This window comes from Euleptes europaea, chromosome 13 (genome assembly GCF_029931775.1).
Source record: "Euleptes europaea isolate rEulEur1 chromosome 13, rEulEur1.hap1, whole genome shotgun sequence".
Classification (NCBI taxonomy): Eukaryota; Metazoa; Chordata; class Lepidosauria; order Squamata; family Sphaerodactylidae; genus Euleptes; species Euleptes europaea.
In genome coordinates, this window is record NC_079324.1 from 49942830 (window position 1) to 49970018 (window position 27189).

The 27189-nt window shown below is 47.9% G+C and overlaps 2 protein-coding genes across 2 annotated transcripts in view; one reads left to right on the forward strand and one right to left on the reverse strand.

Moving 5' to 3' along the window:
• Window positions 1–27189, forward strand: part of CHCHD10 (coiled-coil-helix-coiled-coil-helix domain containing 10) — a 123437-nt gene that overhangs the window by 63843 nt on the left and 32405 nt on the right. The window lies entirely within an intron of this gene.
• Window positions 4666–26185, reverse strand: VSIG10 (V-set and immunoglobulin domain containing 10). Its single transcript, XM_056859784.1, has 9 exons — window positions 26119–26185; window positions 20970–21254; window positions 16501–16806; window positions 11540–11818; window positions 9031–9324; window positions 7784–7894; window positions 7127–7139; window positions 5909–6042; window positions 4666–4730 (listed from the first exon to the last, which is right to left on the reverse strand). The coding sequence occupies exons 1-9, from the start codon at window positions 26183–26185 to the stop codon at window positions 4666–4668; spliced, it is 1554 nt and encodes a 517-aa protein (XP_056715762.1).

Genomic DNA, 27189 nt, shown 5'->3' on the forward strand with positions numbered 1-27189 from the left:
ATGATATTAATAAAGAAAAAAAGAAGAAAATCATTTAAAAAATAAAAAGGGCCGTCAAGGACTTGGCCATCTGTCAGCAGTGCTGATTCTATGACCTTAGGCAGTTCATGGGAGGGAGGGCACCTTGGCCATCTTCTGGGCATGGAGTAGGGGGTCACTGGGGGTGTGTAGGGGGGGGAGGTCATTGTGAAATTCCTGCGTTGTGCAGGGGGTTGGACTAGATGACCCTCGTGGTCCCTTCCATGATTCTATTCTTTTCTATTCTACAAGGGTCCAATGTGGTGTGGTGGTTTGGAGCAGTGGAGTCTGATCTGGAGAACGGGGCTTGATTCCCCACTCCTCCAAATGAGCGGCGGACGCTAATCTGGTGAACCGGATTGATTTCCCCTCTCCAACACATGAAGCCAGCTGGGTGACCTTGGGGTAGTCACAGTTCTCTCTGAGCTCTCTCAGCCTAGCCTACCTCACAGGGTGTCTGTTGTGGGGAAGGGAAGGTGATTGTAAGCCGGTTTGAGACTCCCTTAAGTGGTAGAGAAAGTCAGCATATAAAAACCAACTCTTCTTCTTGCAACCCTATGAATTAATGATCTCCAAAATGTCCTCTCGCTAGCGACTAGGGTTGCCAGTTCTGGGTTGAGAAATACCTGGACATTTTCGGGGGGGGGGGAGCCTGAGGAGGGCAGGGTTTGGGGAGGGGCTTCAATGCCATAGAGCCCAATTGCCAAAGCGGCCATTTTCTCCAGGTGAACTGATCTCTTATCAGCTGGAGATCAGTTGTAATAGAGGGAGATCTCCAGCTAGTACCTGGAGGTTGGCAACCCTATTAGCAGCCTTGCTCAGGTCTTGCAAACGGAGGGCCGTGGCTTTCTGGACTGAATCCATCCCTCTCATGTTGGGTCTTCCTCTTTTCCCACTCCCTTCAATTTCCCCTAGCGTTATTGTCTTTTCCAGTGACTCTATGTCGTTACTTAGTTATTAGCTGTTTATTTAGTAAAGTACCCCCAAGCCTAAGAAACTCATACACACACAGAGCAGCCTCAAAGCCAAAATACAAATTTTATTTCTCAAGCAAAAGATCACCTCCACTGACAAATTGACAGGAGTTTGTTTCTTAGCAGCTCTTTGGGAATCATGCTTGTAAAACCGGCTGAAAAGAAGTAACCACTCTTTCCAAGTGAACAGCTTGCCAGGCCCAAGCTAGCCTGAGGCATAAAGGCACATGCAATGGAGTGAGTAGGTTAGAAAACAGGCACCATTCAACAGGCTTCCTTATGTGGGCCCCATGGGTATGAATGGGAGAAACCTGTTCTCGCATGGTTCCCATTCATTGCTATGCAGCTGGAGCAGGAGAATATCCCAAAGGACCACATTCATTGAACACATGAAGCTGCCGCATACTGAGTCAGACCCTCGGTCCATCAGTCATTATTGTCTACTCAGGCCGGCAACGGCTCTCCAGGGTCTCAGGCAGGGGTCTTTCACATGACCTACCTGCCTGGTCCCTTTAACTGGAGATGCCGGGGATTGAACCTGGGACCTTCTGCATGCCAAACAGATGCTCTACCACTGAGCTACGGCCCCTCCCCTAACAGCTGATAAGATTGTGGGGTTTGTTGGATGGTTTTGGTGCTCACCTATGCAGTGATAATATCACATCCTGTTTTTGCTTGTGCTACACTGCAGTGTATGAACACATGAACCTGCCTTATACTGAATTGGACCCTCGGTCCATCAAAGTCAGTATTGTCTACTCAGATCGGCAGCGGCTCTCCAGGGTCTCAGGCAGGGGTCTTTCCCATCACCTACCTGCCTAGTCCCTTTAACTGGAGATGCCGGGGATTGAACCTGGGACCTCCTGCATGCCAAGCAGATGCTCTACAAATTGAGCCACAGCTCCTCCCCAAGGCCTCAGGCTGAGCACACCCTCAGGTCTGATCCCTCTAATCTCAGGCCCCATCAGTAAGAAGGAATCAGCAGACACCTACCTCACAGGGTGTCAGTTGTGGGGAGGGGAAGGGAAGGTGATTGTAAGCCGGTTTGATTCTCCCTTAAGTGGTAGAGAAAGTCGGCGTATAAAAACCAACTCTTCTTCTTCTCCTGCCCCGCCATGACGGCATCCAAAACAGGCCTAATTTTGCTCTTTGGGTGAAGTTCCCAAACTCAGACACTGTTAGAGGTGCAAGGTGATGTGTGTTTAAGCCTTCTCCAAATTTGGTCTCAGCAGCACAAAGGATCATTGTTATTATTTAGAAGAAAATGAAAAAAAGACGAGGTTGGATCCAACCAATTTTTCCAGAGGTGAAAAAGGGAGCGAGGGGTAACCGCTCTGACCTCCTCAAGGGAACGGGGGGGGGGGGGGGACACAGACCTCCTCTGACCTCTTGGGGATCATGGGGCCCGCATGGACAAAAGCCACTTGAGAAGGGGGCTTTGATAAAGAAGAGAACTGGGGAAGAGGGCGCCAGAAAGCTAACTGGATCCAACCAACCGCTTAAATAAACCAGTTCAAGACTTGCAAACTATTTATATGAGGTTGTAGGTGCATTAAAGTATGGACGACCTGGTTTAAAAGATCATAATTTATTTTTGCACTTTGGCCCTGGTTCTTCTTCAGTGTTTTATTTCATGCGCAGTCCCCTTTTCCTCCCTGTTGGGGCCTCTCTTAGCAACTGGCTGGGACTCTTTATCCACAACGTTTTGACCTCACCTTCGTTTCTAGGAGCTGAGAGCGACATACACGTCTCTGCCCTCCTCTATATCATCCTCCCAACTGCCCATTGAGGTAGGTTAGACTGAAAGAAGGTGACTGGCTCAAGGACATCCAGCAAGCTACATAGCAAGCAGGGATTTGGACATGGGTATCCCCAGACCTGTACTCTCTAACCCCAACATCTCTCTGTCTGACTCACAGTTTGGAAACTTTGGCTCTACTGTGACCTCTTGGCTGAATTTGCACTCTGGCTCAGCCTTAGCAGGGCCTCACGCTTTCCTGAGATGTGACTGGAAGAGGATGCCATATGGTGTTCTGGCTAAATGTGTGCCCAGAAGGGCATGAACACATGAAGCTGCCTTATACTGGATCAGACCCTTGGTCCATCAAAGTCAGTATTGTCTACTCAGACTGGCAGCGGCTCTCCAGGGTGTCAGGCAGAGGTTCTACTACCTGGTCCTTACTGGAGATGCCGGGGATTGAACCTGGGACCTTCTGCGGGCCATGCAGATGCTCTACCACTGAGCCACGGCCCCTCCCCCTACTAGAGGTGCCAGGGATTGAACCTGAGACCTTCTCCATGCCAAGCAGATGCTCTACCGCTGAGCCACGGCATTAGTGGTTCTACTTTGGAAAATGTAACAAACCCATCCCCTATTCCAAACAGGTTGTGAGAGACAGGGGAGGGAGGAGGCAGGCACGAATAGGGGAAAGCCAACTGATAACTGTGGCGGGGAAAAGAACAGAACAGAGGCCAGAAAGAAATGAAACAAAAGGTCGACAGTCAAAAGGGCAGAAAAGAAAATGGACAGAGTGAACAAAACTTGCAGTGATGGAGTCTGAATGCATTTCAGCTAGGGAGGGACCATCAAAAACCCCGTTGTCAAGCGGTCAACAGCGTTTTAAGGTTAGAGGCATTTGTGGTATTGTTGCTACCTTATAGGAATAAATTGTCCTAACTCTTATGGATAAAAAAGAAACAGGCTGAAATATGTGCTTTGTAAAGCACAAGATAGCTGGAACATAATTAAAACAAAACAAAAAAACCCTTCCCTGTCCAGCCATCAGATTAGGAATGAGACAGAAGCTCATTTAAAAGCACCCTTCTGCTTCTCACACAGGCACCAGTGCATTTGAAACTGCCTTGCAGCAGGTGCTGGAACACACCTCAAGCGGCACACGTGAATTTGGTCACTGCGTTCAAGCATCCATCGGTCTAGAGACGGGCTGTCAGCTTGCTTCTCATCTGCAACCAGGACCTGTGTTCCTTACGCTAAGGAAGGGGGAAAGGCTGCTCCCGACCTCCGCCACTTCAGCCACTCCGTCAGTCCTGAGCGGCATGACATATGTGCCATGTGATAGTGCTAATCCTGAAATTAACTCGCTGCTGGCAATCAGAGGAAATGTGGGCATATTTTGGCTTGCTGAAAGCCACAAGGGAGGAAAGTCCTTCTGGGTGCTTCGGCTAACTCGCAAGCTGACCCTGGGGACCAGCTGAACAGGTCTCAAGCTCTTGAACATTAACTCCGAGAACCCTGAACATCAATTCAGCTTCAGCTGCAGTGCCACGCTGGACACACAGAAATTGGCTTCTAGCCATACCACTCTCGTTCAGCTCTTCCTGCTGTCATGAGCTTCTTTGGGCTTCCAGAAGCTCAATTCCAAACATGGGTCTCTATCTTGCTTCAAAGGCACTGGGTCCTCTGCATGAAGGCTCATTTCCTCCACAATGGGCTTTTGTTTCCATCTCAATATTCCTACAGGGATTTGGAGGAAAGAGACAGCACCAGGGAGAGCAACAACAAATAGAAAAGATGAGCGACAGCGGACGAAGACAGACAAGAAGATAAGAAGATGGCTGCCCAAAGCGCTCCTCCTCCCCGTGTCCGTATGCAGCCATGTCGTGATGATGCTTTGGCTTCTAGCGTGTAAGAGGGAAAAAATGGAGAGGCCTTCTACGTTGTGGGTCCGGCTTCTTTTTCCTCCTGGGAGATTTCACTGGGCGTCTCTGCATGGAAGCCTGAAATAAGACATAACGGATGATGCCTGACTGCCTCTTGATTCGGAAGCGTTTATAGTCTGGAAAACAGGATAAGGCATTTGGGGAACCCTTCTTATCCAGACTTCTCACTCAAACTAAAGAATCCCTTCCGCCTTCAGGCCTTTGTCCTTGACTAACTGATAGATCTATTTACTGTGCAATCCTATGCATGTTTACCCAGAGATACGTCCTGTTTAATTCAATGGGGCTTACTCCCAAGTAAGTGCTCTTACGAGTGCAGTCTTAGTCAAACAACAGTTAACCTGGTCCCAGCAGAAATCATCAGGGGGGGCACTCTGATTCGTGCCACTGTAACCTCTAGATTAGACTACTGTTGACACGTTCCTGGCGGGGCTGCCTTTGAAGGTGAGTCAGAAGTTGCAGTTGGTACAAAATGCATTCTTCACTGTATTATGTAGGACCGGATGCTTACACCAGATACCTCTGGTATTTCACATTTCACTGGTTACCTGTTTGCTTCTGCACCCATGTCAAAGTGCTGGTTGTTACTTTGGACGGACTGAAGAGGCAAAGAGACCCCAAACTATCCTCCCAACCACTGAAGACTTTTTGTTGTTGTTTCGTTTGGTGTTCCTTCGGTGATTCCTCCTTCCTGCTCAATATTTTAATTGTTGTTTTATGTTTTTGTATTTTATTTTAGCTCTGGTCTTTAACGATGTGTTTTTGTTTGGTTTTAATGGTTTTTAATAGGTGGTTTATTATATATGTTTTTTTAATGTGCTAGCTACCTTGGTGGCCCTGATGAGGGCAGAAAGACAGGGTTTAAATTTTGTAAAATAAAAATAAAATAAATGATACATCAAGGGCCAGTGTAGTGTATCTTAATGGCTAGAGTATTGTACTAGGACCTAGGCGATCCAAGTTCAAATACCTAAGTAACTTTGCACCACTCACCATCTGTCTAATTTTTATGGAGCTCAAGGTGGCATACCTCATTCTCCCCTCCTTCATTTTATCCCCACAACAACAATGTAAGGTGGGTTCAGCTGACAGATCAAGCCCAAGGATCACTTGGCAAGCTTCACGGCTGAATGGGAACTTGAACCAGGGATACCCCGAGTTTTACCCCAACACTCTCATTTTTTAAAAAAGAACAAAAATATATTTCCCCAGGTTCGCCAAAGCACAGAGCTTACTTTCCGTAGGCCAGGTGGCATGGCCGTTTGCTCGCACCATCGCTTTGTGCCAAGCAGGGTCCCCAGCAGCGTCTGTGGGAACTTCTTCATCCTCGGAATCCATCAGCACAAGAATGTCACTCGAATCTCGAGTCCTGCAGTTCAAGGAAAGAAGTTTGAGGAATGCCCCGAGGGGCTTCCTCTGCCTCGCTTGCTTGCAGGCATTTCCCTGCACTGGGCAGAGATCTGCCTGCTTTTTGGCTTGCTCATATTGAAATGCAAGGCATCCGGGAGTTCGTACATGTTTCACTAACATCAGTTATGGAGAAAGCTAAAACTCCAACATTGCCCATGCAAGCCCTAAAGGGAAGCTTAGACTGGAGGTAGATTCATCCACAGAATCAGAGGATTTGGGTCCTGCTGGATTGCCCTACCAGTGATGGCAAACTGGGACAAAGAGTATTTATGAATTGCAAGTTCCCCTATATGCGCATGTGCACACACAAAAAAGCCCTGTTCACAAGCTACAGTAAACATATGTCCATCCTACTGGTAGGTGCCTACATCTGTTTTTGTAAGAAAAAGCCAATGCACGTTCACTTTGCAATCGAAACCTGGAACCGATACCAGGATAAATGTGGGGTTTGTATTGCATGTTCAGCTGTACATGCATGGGCGTAATAGGATTATTCAACGCACATATTTTTTTTAAAAAAATCAACTGCACACTGCACGTAGATTGCACATGTGCTCACTGTCACTTGTGATCGGGGCTAAAGTGAGAATTAGGATATTTGGGAGAGAAGGGTTTTGAGTTTAGCCTTCCCCCAACACGTTTGCGCAGTGAGATTGTAGAAAAATAAAAATAAAAAGCACGAACATCCAAATGTGTGTGAAAACAGCTACCAAAGACTTGTAACCATGGAGGTGGCTTTCTTAAAGTACCCTCCTAAACAGAGTTAACATTTTTCTAAGATCACTGAAATCAATGGACTTAGAAGGGCATTACTCTGCTTAGGATGGCATTCTTACTTACACAGATGGTACCCAGTTGAGTTCAGCTTATCACAAGGCAGTAAATTTTAACTATTGTTGAACTGATCCCTCAACTTGGGGTGGGGTAGGGGGGCTGTACATGCAATGAGGTCCCTGGTTGAAACGGATGTCCTCAGCAGAGATGCCTTTTGGGGTCAGGAAACCGGGATGGGCTCCTCCCACTTAAGGAGGACAGACACTCACCTGAGCAAGGTGCCTAGAAGAAAGGGAGAAGAGGGTGAGAGAGAAGAAAAGTTAATCAACATCCATACCTGAGTTTTCCTCAGACTGCAAAAAAGACATTTGATGAGATGTAATAAGGCACCTGGCCTTAGCCCACATTCCACTGAATTCAGTGTACCTTTTTTTCAGGGGTTTTAGAATTTAGAACTGCCCTACAGTTGATCTGAGAATACCTATCTTTTGGTATTAGCATAATCCTTGAAGGTGGTTTGGAAGCTTCTATTAGCATAAAAGGAGACTGCTTGATTATTAGTGGCTATAAAACTGTTACACACATATTTTGCCAGTTCTAAAAATGGTTACCGGTTTATTTGGAGTCCACTAGTTTTAACCTCATATTGAAGTGCAGTTGTAAAATCCCCTTCCCTTCTTCAAATTATGTATTTTAGGAATAACTGGTTGTCATCTCCCAGAACTAGGCCTTTTCTGTGGTAGCCCCCCAAATCAGGATCTCCCCCATGAATCCTGTCTGCTACCTCCTCTCGCTTCCTTTAGGAAAATGTCAAATTCCAGCACTGCAACACTGGTAACTAACCACAACAAAGTTCTCCCCCTGGGCAGCACATAGGGGAATTATTGACAAGTCTCTCCAGGAACAGATTTCCGAGTGGTTCCTACCTTTTGGGCAGAAACGATGTCCCGCATATAAGAAAACTCCAAAGAAGACCAGAATTCCCAGTAGCAAAAGGACCACTATAGTTCCCACGATGCCACCAATGTTAACCGGTTCTGGGAGTGAGGAGAGGAGAAACAAAGCATTTATTAAGCTTGAACACTAGATTTTTACTTTGTGGAACTGCTAAGATGTGCAACAATTGAGGTACAAAGCTGTTGCAAAAGTCAGTCTGTCCCAGAAGCCCCAATATTTAATTCATACTGCTTATCAACCATAACAGTTCCCCAAAAAGAACCCTTGATAATACCGGTAGTATCATTTGAAGGGAAAATGGCAATATTGCCCTGACAATGGTGGATCCGCTGGAGTATATGTGAGCACTGGATATTTGGACTGTACAGGCCTGAAGAAGATCACGGATCTCTGTCTACCTTAAAGTGTAAAGAGGACAGATGAACATGGACATGATTCTGATCAAGGCAGTGCGGGGAGGGGAAAGGAGATGCAACTCTTCTACCTCTAAGAACATGAGAAAAGCCATGCAGTATCAGAGAACTTCTGAGTGGTGAGCTTTTTTTGGGTTCGTTCATTTTTAAACAGATAATTCTTTGGACTACCAAGACTATAAATGAAATCTAATGAACCCAGGCTGAAGTCTCCTTTGAGAAGAGGTTGCAGCAGAGGGCCAAACGGGACACGACAATGTCCTCGTGGCCGCCGCAAGGACACCACCGCCATTTTAAAGTCATTTTAAAAACACAGAGAGGGCCCAATCCTGATGGGCCCACAGCATGGCCCTCTTGTTTCTCCTCCCCCACACGCCTTTTCAAGTGCTGAAACAGCAGAGGGGGAGGAGGGTGTATGGCCATTTTTGGCAATCCTGATAATTCGTGCCTGTCATATCCACAGGAAATTTGGAATTTATTCAATGTAGTGTTCAACGATCTTTGTGTGTGTGTAAAGCGCCGTCAAGTCACAGCCGACTTACGGCGACCCCTTTTTGGGTTTTCATGGCAAGAGACTAACAGAGGTGGTTTGCCAGTGCCTTCCTCTGCACAGCAACCCTGGACTTCCTTGGTGGTCTCCCATCCAAATACTAACCAGGGCTGGCCCTCAACGATCTTTAGAGATGCCAAAAAAATTGAACTTCACTAGAAGTATTATCCACATTTCAACCAAAATCCTCCTAAGCAGTCGTTGGAGAAGACAATTCCCTCCAAAGTGTCCTGCATCATGGTTTAAACCTTACCAGTCACAGTAAGGTGGATGTACATTTCTCGCAGCCCCACGGAGTTCTCAGCCTTGCAGGCGTAGTAACCCTCGTCTGAGTTGCGGGAGCAGTTCTGGATAATGAGGGTGGAGGTGTTGCCCTCTTGGCTGACACGGAACCTCCCGCTGGACCGGATCTCCGTCTCTGGCTGGGAAATGTTCCGCAGCCAGGCGATTCTGGCGGGTGGATTGCCAGCCGTCAAGTGGCAGGTCAGAGTCACGGCCCGCCCGACAAAACAACTCCTCACAGGGTCAGATGTGATCAGAGGGTCCACTAAGACAAGAGGTAGAGACAGAAAGGTTAGGAAACACCTGCATGCCTGACCTCACGTTCCACTTAAGCAGACTACTGCTAGCTTTTCCAGCAGTAACGAGATTCTAATAACCTGATTGGTCAGCAGTGATCAACTGATCCGGAACAGTATGCACTCAACTACATACCAGCAGACCGCAGCTTTGAGAGCATCTTCTATTGCAATCCTAAATTTCTACTATCGCAAAGATATTTATTGCCGGATGTATAGACACTTCCCTGGGGGATTCTAGGAATAAATGGATGTGAACTATTGTTTAAGCATACAATTGTATTGGAAATATTGCTAAACAAGTTCCATATTTATACAGAATTGTAACTATCAAGTTTTTCTGTATATGTTGATGGTTATATAGTATTGCTAGAGCAAACAAATATATTGTTAAAACTGTACATATTCAGTGTTCAGTGGCTGTGTACTGAGAAGTTTTTCTTTGGATTTCAACTACCTTATATCAGTACACCTCCTGTTTATAGAACGTCCAGGTAGTAGCTGGAGATCTCCTGCTATTCCAACTGATCTCCAGCCGATAGAGATCAGTTCCCCTGGAAAAAATGGCGGCTTGGGCAATTGGACTCTACGGCATCGAAGTCCCCCCCCAAAAACCCCTGCCCTCCTCAGGCTCCGCCCCAAAAATCTCCAGGTGTTTCCCAACCTGGAGCTGGCAACCCTAACTGTGATGCTAGTCTGGCTTGATGCCCAGCATGCCACACTGGCAAGCAAGAAGACCTAGGTTCAAATACCAACCAATGAATTACCAACTCTACTTACGCTAACTCACATATTCACAAAATCTCACCTTTGCCCAAGAAGTGCCAACATAGCTTACAGAAGACAAAGAAAATAATTGAGCAGGGGGCTTCCCTTGCAGCAGGGGTCCCCAACCTTTCCGAGCCTGCAGACAAATTTGGAATTCTGACCCGGCTTGGTGGGCACAGCAACAACAGGGCTGCCACAAAATGCCTGCTGCAGGAGGAAGAGCCAGCCACAAGTGGCTGCCAAAGCTTAACTTCAGTAGCACAGTGTAGATCCTTGTGCTGTAGTGGCAAAGCAACATTTTTAAAAATCTGCACTGCAAATCAGATATCCAATAATCAGACGGTTTTGCTGGGCAAAAGCCCTACCTGGCTCCACCCACTTCCTAAAAATTTTTGGCGGGCACCAGAAAAGGTATTGGTGGATACCACGCTGTGGACCCCTGCCTCACAGCTATTGCTAGAAGAAATAAATAATTGCTTTCTAAAACTCCCCCCTCCCATGGAAATTACCGGTAAACTCAGAATCCCTTAGAATACCTATCTGTTATTCTCAGAGGTTTATTTGTTTATTCATGGGTGAAGGGGGGGGGAAACTTTCTGTGTATGCTTAGAAGCATTGTTATGGCAAATAGGTTCCAGGGCTTATCTGTGAACAATTTCACAATGCATTAAAATGTAATAATGATAACAGTTAATACTAGCCAGCAATAACTATTAATTATTCTGTTTTATTGATATAATATAGTGATATTATTTATTTATTATTTAAATTGATTAATATCCTTAATCTGTAAAACTTCTGAATGTTAAAAGTGTTTCATATAAACTATCTTGCATTTACAACAGTCCTGCAAGGTAGTCACAGCGTTATACTATCACCAGTAGTGAGAGAGAATGGCTTGTCTACAGTTATCTAGAGTTTGCTATTTTTTTAAAACTCTTTAAAAACTGCTGCAAGCGGGGAAGAAAAATTGCTTTGTGATTGAAACAAAGGCTAACCAATCAGTGCTGTTCAATGGCCAAACAATCAGTGCTCCTCACTGGTCTACTAAGCAAATAAAAGGAAAGCGCTTTTACAGGTGATGCAGGAACCAGCCAAAGAGTGCTGTGTGACTCCTGCTCCTGCTCGAAGGCAGAAGAATAAGTTTCCCTCAAGTTTGATTGTGGAGGGTGGGGGAACTGTATGCACATTAAAAATGCTTTCTACTACAGGCATAACGTTAAGTATTAAGTATATTTATATCCACCTTTACTTGCATGAGTCATCTGACGCTATGGATCTGGAAACACCTCTTGCAACGTGGCTGATCTCTAGCTTCCAGAAATTGGCCTACGGGGCTGATGGGCAGGCTGTCCCGCTCGGGGCTGACAGGTTGGACCGGACAGTCCTTGCCAGCTTTACCATTTCGCTACTTACCCAACTGCACGGTGCAGGCTGCCTTTGCCTCCTGTTGTAAGATGTGGCTTCCGTGGCAGGTGAACTCCTTCCCATGAAGCAGCTGCGAGCCATTCAGAGTCGCCACGATGGTGTCTGCCAGGCTGGTAGCGCTGATTTCCTGGCCGCTCGAGTCCTCTGTGTCTCTCCAGCGGAGGGTAGGTTGAGGGTAACCCCCGGGCCACTGGCAGAACAACTGCACCCCTCTGGAGTTATCAGTGGAGGATTGAACCCAACACTGGGGTAAGAATGGTGGCGGATCTACAAGCAGAAGGTCTCGAGGTTAGCAGAAAGACAAGGAGATGTTCTACCACCAGCAAGGTCCTAGGCAGAAATAGCCAGTTAAGAATGTAAGAACTGCTCCCGTTGGTTCAGATGCCCACATACAAGGCAGAGGCCTTCCTCCTCTGCTGCCCCCTGGTATTCTGAGGTCTTTTGACATGGAGACTTCCTTCAAGCTCTTGTGATGGATCCAACCAGCTTTTCTGCTGATGAAAAAGAGAGGAAGGGTCTCCTTTGACCATCCAATAAGGTTATGCTTAGGATCCTGAGACGTGAATGGATAAAAGCCACATTGGATGGGGGCTGAAGTCAGGAAGGAGACTGAGCAAGATTGAATGGGGGGGAAAATCTGGTTGGATCCACTTCTATTATCTCTAATAGATGTTGACAGAACTTGCCTCCAAGAATGTGTCTAATCCCCTTTTAAGCCATCTAAGCCAAAGACTGCCACCGCATGCTGCAGTGCCAATTCCACAAGCTAATGATGCATCGTGGGAAGAAGTATTTTCTTGTCTCTATCCTGAATCTATTATGTGAGTTAAGTGCAGTCAAGTTTCAGCTGACTTATGGCAACCCAGTAGGGTTTTCAAGGCAAGAGAGAACAGAGGTGGTTTGCCATTGCCTTCCTTTGCATAGCAACCCTGGTATTCCTCGGCAGTCTCAAATCCAAGTACTAACCAGGACCGACCCTGCTTAGCTTTTGAAATCTAATGAGATCAGGCTAGCCAGGGCCATCCAGGTCAGGGCCCTGAATCTATTACCAATTAATTAATTGTTTTCGTTTATTGATCTAGACAAATTTTACACCTCCTCTCCAGAGAACCTGCACGAGGCAGCTTACAAAGCAAAACATGGTAAAAAAACAGAAAACAGCCTAAAAATTGTTACAAAATAAAGAACTATTAAAAACTTAGCCAGAGCATAACTGCATAAAATCAGTCTCACAAAACATTTCTATGGCTAGAGGCAGACTATAAGAGCAATTTTAAAGTTCAGCCCTGTAGCTAAGAGCTTGGGTTAAAAAGAAATGTTTTGACCAGGCACCAAAAAGAAAGTAAAGTGAGTGCCAGGGAAGATCTCAAGGGGGAGGGCATTCCACAGGCAAGGGGCCACCACTGAAAAAGTCCTAGCTCTTGTTGCCACCTGCCTTCCCCTTGCAGTTGGGAGGCACAGACAGCAGGACTAGTGAGGAGGACCCTAACTAGTAGGCGCTGGGTGACCCCAAATCCTAGCATCAGGGCCAGTTGACAAAAAGTCATTTTTCTTGCTGGCAATATGACCCCAATGTAATGTGGAGCTAAGTCAACACGAAGGGAATCTAGGCTGGGCCTGCGAACGCCCAGGTGCCAGGGTCACATTTTAAAGCATCGCTCTCTCCCAGGACTCATGAACAAGTGAAGCTGCCTTATACTGAAGAAGAAGAAAAGTTGGTTCTTATACCCCGCTTTTATCTACTTTTAAGGAGTCTCAAAGCAGCTTACAACCACCTTCCTTCCCCTCCCCACAATGGACACCTTGTGAGGTAGGTGGGGCTGAGAGAGTTTGGAGAGAACTGTGAGTAGCCCAAGGTCATCCAGAAGGCTTCATGCAGAGGAATGGGGGAACAAACCCAGTTCACCAGATTAGGGTCTGCAGCTCATGTGGAGGAGTGGATAATCAAACCTGGTTCTCCAGATCAGAGTCCACCACTCTTGACCACTACATCATTGGCCTATCAAAGTCAGTATTGTCTTCCCAGACTGGCAGCAGCTTTACAGAGTCTTAGGCAGAGAAATCTTTCAAATCACCTACTACCTGATCTTTTCAATTGGAAATGTCAGGAGACCTTCCGCATACCCAGCAGATGCTGTCCCACTAAGCCACAGCCCCTCCCCTACCACACACTTTTATTGCCAGGATAAAACGGAGGAAGGAACTCTAGCATTAGGAAAACAGGCCACTCAAGAGGGTGGATTAAAGCAGGGAATACCAATGGCCAAAGTAGCCAGCAGAGCCATAATCAAAGTCTGCGTGAGCGGTGGTTGAGAAATCCTGGTATGGAACCCAGAGGCTAGTTGAAGCCCAAACTTCAGGCAGGGTTGGTACAAGTCAGGTTGTCCCCCCCCCCAACCAAGGGATGCTGTAATTTCCTCTTACTGGCCTTAGAATCATAGAGTTGGAAGGGACCACCAGGGCCATCAAGTCCAACCCCCTGCACAATGCAGGAAATTCACAACTTCCTTCCCCCTCCACACCCCTAGTGACCAGAAGATGGCCAAGATGCCCTCCCTCTCATCATCTGCCTAAGGTCACAGAATCAGCATTGCTGACAGATGGCCATCTAATCTCTTCTTAAAAACCTCCAGGGAAGGAGAGCTTACCACCTCCCGAGGAAGCCTGTTCCACTGAGGAACCGCTCTGTTAGAAAATTCTTCCTAATGTCTAGACGGAAACTCTTTTGATTTAATTTCAACCCGTTGGTTCTGGTCCGGCCTTCTTGAGCAACAGAAAACAACTCGGCACCCTCCTCTATATGACAGCCCTTCAAGTACTTGAACATGGTTATCATATACCCTCTCAGTCTTCTCCTCTTCAGGCTAAACATACCCAGATCCTTCAACTTTTCCTCATAGGACTTTGTCTCCAGACCCCTCAACATCTTTGTTGCCCTTCTCTGGCCACGTTCCAGCTTGTCTACATCTTTCTTAAATTGTGGTGCCCAAAACTGAATACAGTACTCTAGTTGAGGTCTAACCAGAGCAGAGTAAAGCGAAACCATCACTTCGCGTGATCTGGACACTATACTTTTGTTGATGCAGCCCAAGACTGCATTTGCCTTTTTAGTTACAGCTTTTTAGTTGCCTTGGAGCAAGCCAAGAGCGTACAGCCTTAGCAATGCTAGTAGGAGCTTTGTTTTATTCTGGCCAGTAGCAACACAGCCCTAGGCTATTTCCATTTCCTCTCTTGTGCCACTAGCAGCTGGAAGTGAACTGTGGCCCCCTGTGATGTATTGGCAGCCTCCCGACTGTACTGCCCTAAGCAACCGCTTGTGTGTCTTGGGTGGAGAACAGGTCCGGCCTTCAGGAAGAAAAAGGTGGGGCTAATGTCTTCCCAGATTTCACAGCAGGTATTGTGTTGACAAAGGAGTGCCTTCTATCAGCAGTCTGCAGCTGACAGGAGTACTGTGACACCTCCTTGATAAGCAAGGCCTGGCCACACTCCTTCAAGCTCCAGGTTGGACGAGTGCAGTGACCTGTATGTAGGGCTGGTACTAAAGACAGCTGGGAAGCTTTAGGTGAGAGGAGCCAGGAACCTAAGAACACCCATTCTCCACCCAAAACGCACAAGTAGTTGCTGAGGGTCAGTGTGGCGTCGTGGTTAAGAGTGGTGGTCTCTATAATCTAGAGAACATAAGAACCTAAGAAAAGCCATGCTGGGTCAGACCAAGGCCCGTCAAGTCCAGCAGTCTGTTCACACTGTGGCCAACCAGATGCCTCTAGGAAGTCCACAAACAAGACGACTGCAGCAGCAGCATTTTGCCTGTGTTCCACAGCACCTAATATAATAGGCTTGCTCCTTTGATACTGTAGAGAACGGGGTTGGATTCCCCATTCCTCCACATGAGCGGCGCACTCTAATCTGGTGAACCGGGTTGGTTTCCCCACTCCTCCACATGAAGCCTGCTGGGTGACCTTGGACTAGTCACAGTTCTCTCCGAAACCTCTCAGCCCCACCTACCTCACAAGGTGTCTCCTTTGGGGAGGAGAAGAGAAAGAGATTGTAAGCCCGTTTGAGACTCCTTTCGGAAGAGAAAATTGGGGTATAAAAACCAACCCTTCTTCTTCGGGCAGGAGTCCACTGGCTGCCCATGAGCTTGAGAACCCCCTTTAAAATTCTGGGTATCGCCTTTTAAGGTATGGGCTCAGCCTACCTTAAAAGGGTGCCTATCACATACAAACCTTTCAAACTACAAGCCCCATTTAAAAATAAAATTCTGCTGTTGCACCAAAGAGACCACCAAGGAAATCCAGTGGCAAGCAATGGCAAACCATCTCCAAACGTCTCTTGCCTTGAAAACCCTACGGGGTTGCCGTAAGTCAGCTGCGACTTGGCAGCCCCTTCCACCACCACCACAGCAAAGAACTCAGGCTGTCAGATTTGGATCTCCTCTTTCTTGTTTTAGAATAAGGGCTCAGTAGCTGGTAGAAAAATAAGATAAGCACACACTGAATATCAGTAGGTGGGAAACAGATACATTCCCTCTGATCCACTGCCCTTAGCCCAATTCATATCAGCGTGTTTCTCTCCTCTCCCACCTCATGGCTGTATCTTAGGGCCACAGTACATATCTGGAGCACTGGTGCCCTCAGGGTCAGATTTTGGGGTGGAAGTCCAGGGCCCCAGCTCACAGAGGGAGCAAAAGAAGGCTATAAAGGGCCCCTTAAGACTAGAGTTTTAAACTGCTTAAGTGCACCATTGGTCTGGAGTTCAGTGACAGAAAGCCAATGTCCCATGCCATACAGTTTGACCCCCAGTGTGCCATTCTGTGTTGGGAGTGTGGGGCAGCTGTGGGACGGCTGCAGAGCCCTCTTAGGCACACAGTTTTTCTGACTCTACAGTAGAGCAAAATTCCCCACAAGTGTCTGCAATTACCCTCTGCAAGCATCCCTTAATGTACATACAGTAGACCAGGAGTTCTTGGGTCACGGTTGCTTGGACGCCGCTGAGCTGGTTCTTCGCTGAACAGGTGTAGTTCCCTTGGTACCTGGGGGATATGTGGTGCAGGATGAAGGAGTTCTGGGAGCTGTTAACTTCTGTGAATAGTTCATGTGGCGAACCGGATGGGGAGAAATCCCACTTGGTTGTGGGCACAGGCCGGGAGACGGAGGTGCAGGTGAAGTTGAGGATGCCATGTCTCTTGGCATAGAGGGTGCCGTTTGGCATTGGTGTGGTAGGATGGATCTGGACATTGATCGTGTCAGGGCCACCTGGAATGTGAGCAGAAAAGTCATTATTCTACAGCAGACAATATAAATCTATTAAGATCTCATAAGAACATAAGAAAGGCCATGCTGGATCAGACCAAGGCCCATCAAGTCCAGCAGTCTGTTCACACAGAGACCAACCAGGTGCCTCTAGGAAGCCCCCAAACAAGATACTGCAGCAGCATTATCCTGCCTGTGTTCCACAGCACCTAATACAATAGGCATGCTCCTCTGATCCTGGAGAGAATAGGTATGCATCATGACTAATATCCATTTGGACTAGAAGCCATGGATAGCCCTCTCCTCTATGAACATGTCCACTCCGCTCTTAAAGCCTTCCAAGTTGGTAGCTATCACTACTTCCTGGGGCAGGGAGTTCCACAATTTAACTATGCATTGGTTACCCACAATTTAACTATCTATGTTGGCTACCCTTGCCTCTAAATGTTAGGTAGACAGACAACAAACAAAGGGCCTTTTTCTGTGGTGGTGCCACACCTTTGAGACACCCTATACAGACAACTTTGGCAGCTGTCATCTCTGCTGTCTTTTAAACACTATGCAGAGTTACTGAAAGCTGGACAGTGAAGAAAGCTGATAGGAAGAAAATAGATTCCTTCGAAATGTGGTGTTGGAGGAGAGTGTTACGGATTCCGTGGACTGCCAAAAAACCAAATCAGTGGGTTATAGATCAAATGAAGCCTGAATTGACCCTAGAAGCTAAAATGACTGAGGCTGTCGTACTTTGGTCACATTATGAGACGACAAGAGTCACTGGAAAAGACAGTCATGCTAGGAAAAGTTGAGGGCAGCAGGAAAAGAGGAAGACCCAACAAGAGATGGACTGACTCAATAAAGGAAGCCACAGCCTTCAATTTGCAAGATCTGAGCAAGGCTGTCAAAGATAGGACATTTTGGAGGACTTTCATTCATAGGGTCGCCATGAGTCGAAAGCGACTTGACGGCACTTAACACACACACACACAGTTACTCCAGTCTGAAACCATGGAAACCAATGTGTTCAGACTGGAGTATAAAAAAGATGCAATCCTATGCAGAGTTATTCCAGATTAAACCTATAGAAATCAATCTGCTTAGACTGGAGCATCTGCATAGGACTCCACCTTTAAATCGCAAAAAGGTTGCTTGCAGTTCAGCCCACCCTCTCAACAGCTGACAGATGAAAATAAGAACACGCAGGTAACGCCCCAGTTCTGGGGCCAAGGAACACTGCCCCAGCCACCCCTCTCTCCCACTACGTATCACCGAAAGCGCTGCTCCGTCTGCTTTTTAAAAAGTGTTTGCTCTTTGGGTTGAATGTTTGTTAGAAATGCATCACTCACACACAATCTGCTATCAGCAAAACATGGCTCACCAGCACGTGAAATGGCTCTGTAGCAGGGGCTACAAAACCCGACCAGCCGTGGGGCCAGGAGTTCTGCAAACAGTGCTTCCAATGGGGGTTTTCTCTTATTTATTTACTCCATTTATCGGTCTGTCTTGTTGAAACTCAATAGATCAGCACGGGTGCAATTCAGACTGCACTGTGGTGTGAGGGAAGGGAAGGTTCAAGGTCCACCCCCGTGCCATTTTCGCAAATGAAGCAGCAGAGCTTCTGGGATGGATCCAGCCATAGAATCATAGAGTTGGAAGGGGCCGTACAGGCCATCTAGACCAAGCCCCTGCTTAATGCAGGATCAGCCTAAAGCATCCCTAACAAGTGCTTGTCCAGCCTCCGCTTAAAGACTTGCCATCTTCCAAGTAGCTTCTTTCCTACTGAAGTGGCTCTTCCATTGGAGGAAGGCTCCTAAGATTGGAGGAAGGCTTCAAACCAGAGCCAAAAGGAAAACTGAGGTATAAATATTTTAGTAAATCAATCAGCTTGCTCAGTGTGGTGGTAGGATCCACCCCACTATTTGCCCTTTGGGGAAACATAAGGTTACGCATTCAGGTACCTATACATTTGCCCCAAAGGGGCAGTTACTGACTCCCTAGGGCCATTTTCCTGACCTGGATAGCCCAGGCTAGCCTGATCTCGTCAGATCTCAGAAGCTAAGCAGGGTCGGCCCTGGCAAGTATTTGGGTGGGAGACCTCCAAGGAAGACCAAGGTTGGGACGTGGAGGCAGGCAATGGCAAACTACCTCTGAACATCACTTGCCTTGAAAACCCCACCAGGGGTCGTCATAAGTTAAATGTGACTTGACTGGGAAAAAATAGGGGCATATGTGACTTAATGGGCTATTTTTAAAGAAGGGTGGGAGACAAGGCAGATTTCGCAACTGCACCTTCCAGGTGGAGGCAGCAATAGGCAGGATGGGCGGTTGCCGCCCCCCCAAATCTGTTGCCTGAAGCACCTGCTCTGCCTCATTCGGCTTCATGACAGAGCCAACCCTGAATGGCTTCGATGTTGTGAAACAAGGGCTAGACAAATTCATGGAGGAGAGGTCAATCGATAACTATACACTGTGCTAGGTGATCAGAACCTCCAGGTTCAGTGGCAGTGTATCCCTGAATACCAGTTGCTGGGGGAACCACAGGAATAGGTGACTCATACTCTGCTCATGAGTTTCCCAGAAACATCTCCTGAGTTTTCAGAGTACTAGACTAGAGAGACCTTTGTTATGTTCCAGCAGAGCTCTTCCTATGGGTGCCGGCAGAGGTTCCCCACAACCTTAGAGTGACTGAATAGCCTTGCAGAGTTTTTGGCACCCTGGACAAAGCGAGTGCAGCTCTTGCTCGGGAGACGCATGTTGCAGCAGTGGCTGCCGACCACACCTTGAAAACAAATTCAGAGCTACACCGGGCACGCAGCCAGAAACATAGGTCCTGTAGACAAGAGGCCTGCCTAGGCAGAAAGAGCAACAGCCAGTTCCTCCACTGAGGGGAACCTTAATTCGTAGAGAGGAGATGGGGTGGGAGACTGTGATGAGGAGAGGGGAGGTTGGCTGGCTGAAGGGAACACGCCTGGGGCGAGAGGGGACCTTCCCCGACCAGTTCTGAAGCCTGGTTTTAAATGTGACGCAAAGGGCATTCTGGTTCAACCCTGACCGGACTCAGCACCTTCTTTACACTGTGCCGCAAGCCATGCAAAGGAGCTGTGTGCGCTTATTTTCAACACCAGCACAATACCCACAAGAGCTACAAATCTCTGGAATGCCAAGTTGGCAAACATAGCTGCTTCGCCCAGGTTGCGCCGCCATGATTAAAATGGGTCTCATTCTTCCACAAACGCACTCCCCAGTTCTCCGCCCCCTGATCCTTCCTTTACCCTTCCACATACAGTCATTCTTTGTTCCCCCTCAGACTCCCTCCATATCTGGTCTCTTCCCCGTTTTTGCCAGTGTGGCACAGTGGTTAAGAGCGGAAGACGAGAACTGGGTTCGATTCCCCACTCCTCCACATGAGCGGCAGACTCTGATCTGGTGAACTGGGTTCGATTCCCCACTCCTCCACATGAAGCCTGCTGGGTGACCTTGGGCTAATCAGAGTTCTCTCTGAATTGTCTGAGCCCGGTCTACCTCACAAGGTGCCTGTTGTGGGGAGGGGAAGGGAAGGCAATTGCAAGCCAGTTTGAGTCTCCTTAAAAGGTAGAGAAATCTGGGGTATAAAAAACCAACTCTCTTCCTCTTGCTTTCCCTCTCGTCCCCTCCCCTGCTAGAAGAAGGAGAAGAAGAAGAAGAGTTGGTTTTTATATGCTGACTTTCTCGACCACTTAAGGAAGAATCAAACTAGCTTACAATCATCTTCCCTTCCCCACAACAGACACCCTGTGAGGTAGGTGGGGCTGAGAGAGCTCTAAGAGAGCTGTGACTAGCCCAAGGTCGCCCAGTGGGCTTCATGTGGAGGAGTGGGGAATCAAACCCAGTTCACCAGATTAGCATCCGCCCCTCATGTGGAGGAGTAGGGAATCAAACCCGGTTCTCCAGATTAGAGTCCAGGTTAGAGTCTACCGCTTCTATTCTTGTTTGTTTTCTATTCTAGTTTTGGTTCACTGGCATTTTGCAGTCAGTTGGTTCAGAGTGCAACATGCGCGGGCACTGCCACCCTCCCCTCCTGCAGCAGCTCCGCCCCCTGGTTCTAGAACACATGCAGCAAATGCAGCATGCGAGCTGCCTTCATGCCCTGCCTGGCCACAGAGAAAAACGGGACATGAGCGCTAACTTACTGGCCACAAGCAACCGGACCCTGTGCACGTGATCCGTCTCGTTCAGCACCTCCTTGCAGGTGTAGTTGCTTTCATCCTGCAGGCGCAGCCCTGAGATGTGCAGAGAGGTGTTCCCAACGAGCGAGAAGCGAGCGTCGTCTGGGAGCGTGCCATCCGAGGAGAAGAGAATGGGGGTGGTGTCGGGGTCCCCCCGAAACCACTCCACCACAAGCACCCGCTGTGATGCATTCTGGCACGCCAGAGTCACATCCCTTCCTGCGATCCCAATCACAAGCGTTTCCGTCTCTGCAAAAGAAAAGGACAAAGTTACCTCCGGCATCAATTGCCACTTTCATTCGTGCAAAGTCATCCATCGTTCTCTTTCCTTGCTGGCACAGAGGATCCGTCAGCAGGAAAGCAGAAGCCGGATCATCGTATTCCAAAAGAGAATTGGGTGTGAGCCAATAACAAAAAGGGCCTGTTTGTGGACTTATGGGTCCAATAGAACCAGTAGTAGAAGTACTAGTAGTAGAAGTACAAGAAGAAGAAGAGGAAGAGGAGGACAAGTTGTTTTTTATATGCTGACTTTCTCTGCCTTTTAAGGAGAATCAAGCTGGCTTACAATCTCCTCCCCTTCCTCTCCCCACAACAGACATTTTGTGAGGTAGGTGAGGCTGAGAGAGCTCTAAGAGAGCTGTGACTAGCCCAAGGTCACCCAGCTGGCTTCCTGTGGAGGAGTGGGGAATCAAACCCGGGTCTCCAGATTAGAGTCCACCGCTCTTAACCACCACACCACGCTGGCTCTCTTGTGTTTGGGATACCAGGCAGGGATGTGGCTCTCTAAAGCACTTGTACACAGACCAGGTCACACAGATCTCTACTTCAAGAATTAAAAAAAAAACATAGGCCCCGGATAACACCTTTTGCAGTGACTGGTATCGGATTTCATGCCCAATTAGGGATGATGCCAACCTGGGCCAAATGGCCAAAGACAAAACCTCTAAAAAGGGACCTTTGCGGGGTGGACATTACACTCTGCGTTTCTTTTTCAAACAAACAGGTCGCACAATCCAGAACTGAGCCAGCACAGCCTCAAAAGTAAACGAGGAAGCTCTGGTTAGCCTTGCCTCAGATTAAGCCTGACTTGGGTCAAAGGACACCTAGCAAAACCACATGCAGGGCTTGGCTTGCACTCAGGGTGTCTGGCCAAGCCCAAACCTCCGTATCTCCCTTCCCTTCCTCCTTTGTTTACTGACAAACCAATGACTTCAGGGGCTTTTTTTGGAGTAACCGGGCCACAAAGGTTTGCTTACCCGGACACAAGCTTCTGCTCTCCCCATCCCTCACTGGCGACAGATAGGAGATCTCCAGCTATCCCCACTCCCACAAAACTGAGAAAGCATTACTGTAATCATTCTTGCAAAAGACTCATTTCCAATACTCAAGGCTGAAACAGATGCGATGACAAAGATCCATAATTGAATCTATTTTTTTTAAATTAAAACCAGACATGGGAAGCTCCATTTTCATAAAAACGCAGGACAAGCTGGATCAGACCAGTTGTCCATTAGCATCACGCAGTGGCTAACCGCTTGCCCTGGGGGTCAGTACAGTCGGCATAGAATCCAAGACCTCCCCCTGATATTACCTCTTAGCACTGCTATTTAGAGGTTGATTGCCTCTGGATGTGAAAGTTGCCATCAGTCAGCGTGGGTGATGGCCACTGATGGACCTCCCTTCCATGAACCAGCAAGGGGGACAATGTTAAAGAACATTTTTTAAAAAATTATTTTACAAGAAGACAAGATGCTAAGGGCAAACAGGTTTTGATTTGCCTGCTGGTAAGTTACGGATACCGTGGACAGCCCAAAAAACAAATAAGGGGGTTCTAAATCAAATCAAGCCTGAACTGTCCATAGAAGCTAAAATGCCTGAACGGAAGCTATCAGACTTTGGTCACATTGTGAGAAGACAAGAGTCACTGGAAAAGACAATAAAGCTAGGAAAAGTAGAAAGGCAGCAGGAAAAGAGGAAGACCCAACATGAGATGCACACCTATTCATGATGCATACGTATTATCTCCAGGATCAGAGGGGCATGCCTATTTTATTAGGTGCTGTGGAACACAGGCAGGACAATGCTGCCGCAGTCGTCTTGTTGGTGGGCTTCCTAGAAGCACCTGGTTGGCCACTGTGTGAACAGACTGCTGGGCTTGATGGGCCTTGGTCTGATCCAGCAGGGCCTTTCTTATGTTCTTGTGAGATGGATTGACTCTATAAAGGAAGTCATGGCCCTCAGTTTGCAAGATCTGAGCAAGGCTGTTAAGGATAGGATGTTTTGGAGGACATTGATTTATAGGGTCACCATGTGCCTGACTACCAGCAAATGCAGGAAAAACGACAGGGAGAAGCCTGTTGTTTTTGTGGTTCACTCATGGACTCCCCAAAAGCATTTTGTTGCTCCCTTATGGAAACAGGATGCAGGCCTAGTTTATCTTTAATCTGATCCAGCAGGGTTTATTCTTAATGAAAGGAGGCTGGAAAAATGACTTTGTGCATTAGCATCTCCAGCACACTGTTTTGGTACAGTCATTTATTTATTCATTAAACGTCTATCCTGCCTTTCTCCAAACCTAAATGGATTCGTCGTTGCTCGATGCCAAGAAATACATTTGCTCTCCCCCTAATTCTCCCTTCTTACCACATTGCCCTCCATTTGGAACCTAACCATGTTTACTCCAAAGTAAGCCCTATCGATTCCAGTGGGAATTCAGGTCTATAATTGCTGCCTCGATCTCTGGATCATCATTTCGAACTGGCATATTCGAAAACCAAGTAACAGATGCTGTCCAAATTGTTGGCCTGCCCCAAATTTGTAACATTAAATATCTTAAGCTGAAATCCAGTGCTCACTTACTTGAGAACAAGGCCCACTGAACACCATTGGACTTACTGCTGCGTAATCATGCACAGGATTGCACCGGCACTCCCCTTTGTAATCAGAATGGTACATAACTATTACAGCCAAAGTGAAGCACAATTCAAGGCCGTGTCAATCAATAATTTCTGGGAAACAAATCCCACTGAACACAGTAGAGTTTTGTCATGAGTAAGCACACAGAGGACTGCGCTGCTTGCCCCCACACAGATGCAATCCCATAACCACGAAGCCCGTTTTAAGGCTGCAATCCCAGAAATGCTTTCTGGGAAGCAAACCCTATGGAACAGTGGGACTTCTGAGTAAGTACCCAGAAAAGGCAAGCCATATGTCCCACCCACGGCAACGGCAGTGGTTAAACATGAGCTGCAGAAAGCAATGGGATTTCAAAGTGCTTACTTTTTGACTGGATTGCGCCGGGAGAAGTTTTATTTTTTAAAGCTTCTCTGAGCTTTTAGTCAGGAGGTGGCCATTTATGCAGAGAAGGATTCGCCTTGGATTTGCCGCTCTCTAGGTCAGGGGTGGGGAACCATTTTTCTGCCAAGGGCCATTTGGATATTTATAACATCATTCACAGGCCATACAAAATTATCAACTTAAAAATTAGCCTACTATATTTGGTCAAACATTTAGCCAAGAGGCATGGCCAGAGACGGCTCCAAGTGTCTGCCACACAGAGCGACTCACTTTTGAGCTCTGCTGTCCCTAGCTGGGCCCAAGAGATTCAGGCAGGGCAGCATCCTTCTGAGCTAGAGATCTGCCAGGACCCATGAAGGGCCAGATCAAATGATTTTGCGGGCCTTATACGGGCCTGACGTTCCCCACCCCTGCTCTAGGTGCACATTTTCCCCACCCGAATTCTCAAAACTCAAAAACAAGCCCCAGTGCAGAGTTTTGAGAATTCAGATGGGGGGAAATGCGCACCTGTGGGTGTAAAGTGCCGTCAAGTCGCAGCTAACTTATGGCGACCCCTTTTGGGGATTTCAAGGCAAGAGACTTACAAAGGTGGTTTGCCAGTGCCTTCCTCTGCACAGCAACCCTGGTATTCCTTGGTGGTCCCCCATCCAAATACTAACCAGGGCTGACCCTGCTTGGCTTCTGAGATCTGACGAGATCAGGCTAGCCTGGGCCATCCAGGTCAGGGCCTAACGTGCATCTAGAGAGCAGCAAATCCAAGGCCAAACCCTCCCACGCATAAGGGGTGATTTCCCACGGAGTAACAAGGTGCGACCGGGAAGTAGGTACATAGAAAGTGTTATTATTTTCTTTTCAGCGATGACATACTCGGTCGAGCAGGTCTCATCGGCTATTTACGCACGGGAAGTTTTGCCTTGGATTTGCCACTCTTAGATGCCCATTTCCCCCCATCCCAATTCTCAAATACAGTGCTTCCCAACGTGGGGCACAGGCCCCACAGGGGGCAGTGGGGCACAGGCCCCACAGGGTGCAGTTTGAAAGCTGGTTTAGACCAGGCTAACGGCCTTTTAAGACTTCCTCCACGTGAACAGGAGTTCACTTTTTGAATAATAAGAATTATATGTGGCGGGGGGGAGGGAATCAGGATTTTAGAGATGCTTAGGTGGGGCATGGCCAAAAAAAGGTCGGGAACCACTGCTCTGCAATGAGCCCCCAATGCAGTGTGTTGAGAATTGGGATGGGGGGGAACGTGCATCTAGAGCACTGGTTCCCAACCAGGGGTCCGTGGACCCCCAGGGGTCCGCGAGAACTAAATTAAAGTCCGCGAAACAAAGTTATAAACCCATCATAAATTAACATTTTCAATTAAAAGTTCTCTATTATAAAAATATATATTCAAATATTATTCTGAGTTTAATGTTTAACTAACAGCTATGATTACAGTTTATTTTCAAATTCTCCGAATTTTTATTGTGAACCTTGGGGTCCCTGCACCGAACAAAAAGTCCAAGTGGTCCCTGGTCCAAAAAAGGTTGGGAACCACTGCTCTAGAGAGCGGCAGACCCAAGGCAATGGGCGGCATTGAGCGGCGAACCCATGCGTCAAGGGCCATTGGACGCGCTTTGGAGATCCCCCGTTGTTGGCACGGCGGGAGCTGTCAGCGGGGGTCCTAACCTTGGCTTCAGCGCCCCCCCCCTTCCAACTAGGGGCCGGGGATGGGCCGGAGACCCCCGGCCCGGAGAGCCCCGCCGCTCACCAGCACGCGCCCCGCGGCCAGGCTGGCCCCTTCCCCTCCCCGCGCGCGCGCGCCCCGTACCTGCAGCGCCCTGGGAGCAGCGCAGCGCGGCGGCCAAGCAGAGCCCCGCCACGAGCCGCCGCGCCATGGCAGCCTCGCCTGGCCGAGCCGGGCTGCGTCCGGCAGGGGAGGCGGGCCGGAGCTCCGCCCGGACGGAGGCGGATCGGCCGGGGAGGACGGCCCTCCCCGCCCACGGGCGGTCCTTTCTCCTCCCAGCGTCCGCTTGGGGCACCGGGATCGGACCGATCGCTTGCTAGACTCTTCGGCCTTTTACGCACGGGGAGGTTTTGCCTGGGATTCGCCGCTCTCTAGGCGCACGTTTTTTTTTTTTCTTCTAATTTAATAAAGTTTTTATTTATATAAATGGGAGGGTACAGGAAAAGAAAAGAAGGGAGGGTAAATCGTTATATATTTATATAAAAACAATACAGTATCACAAAAGATTTTCTTAATAAAACATAGTTACAAAATACCGTTCAATTATTCTACTTGTATCATATTAATATTAATATTCTTTTATCAAATATTTTCAAGTTTGAGAACCCCTCCTGAACCTCTTGCGGACCCCCATACGATAATCAAAAAGGGCCAGAGTCCAGGAGCACCTTAAAGACTAATATTTTCTGGTAGGGTATGAGCTTTCGTGAGCCACAGCTCACTTCTTCAGAAGTGAAGCTGTGGCTCACGAAAGCTCATACCCTACCAGAAAATATTAGTCTTTAAGGTGCTCCTGGACTCTGGCCCTTTTTGACTACTGCAAACAGACTAACACGGCTACCCACTGTGAATTATCCCCATACGATAGTCACTGCCCTGCTGGAATCTGCTGATGGAGAAAACACGTAATGAGAAAAAAGATCAAAATGACGCTGCTTTGTGCACATCTGGTTTCGTGGACCCCTTGAAATAATTCTGCGCGCGCGCGCACACCCCAGCGGTCCCCAGATCCCAGGTTGGGAACCGCTGGCTAGAGAGAGGCGAATCCAAGGCAAAACCTCCCGTGCGTACGTGTTCCAGGGCTTCGGCCTCGCCCCCTTGTTTTTTCCCCACTTAACATCCCCCCCCTCGACCTGGCTCCTGGGCCTCACCCAG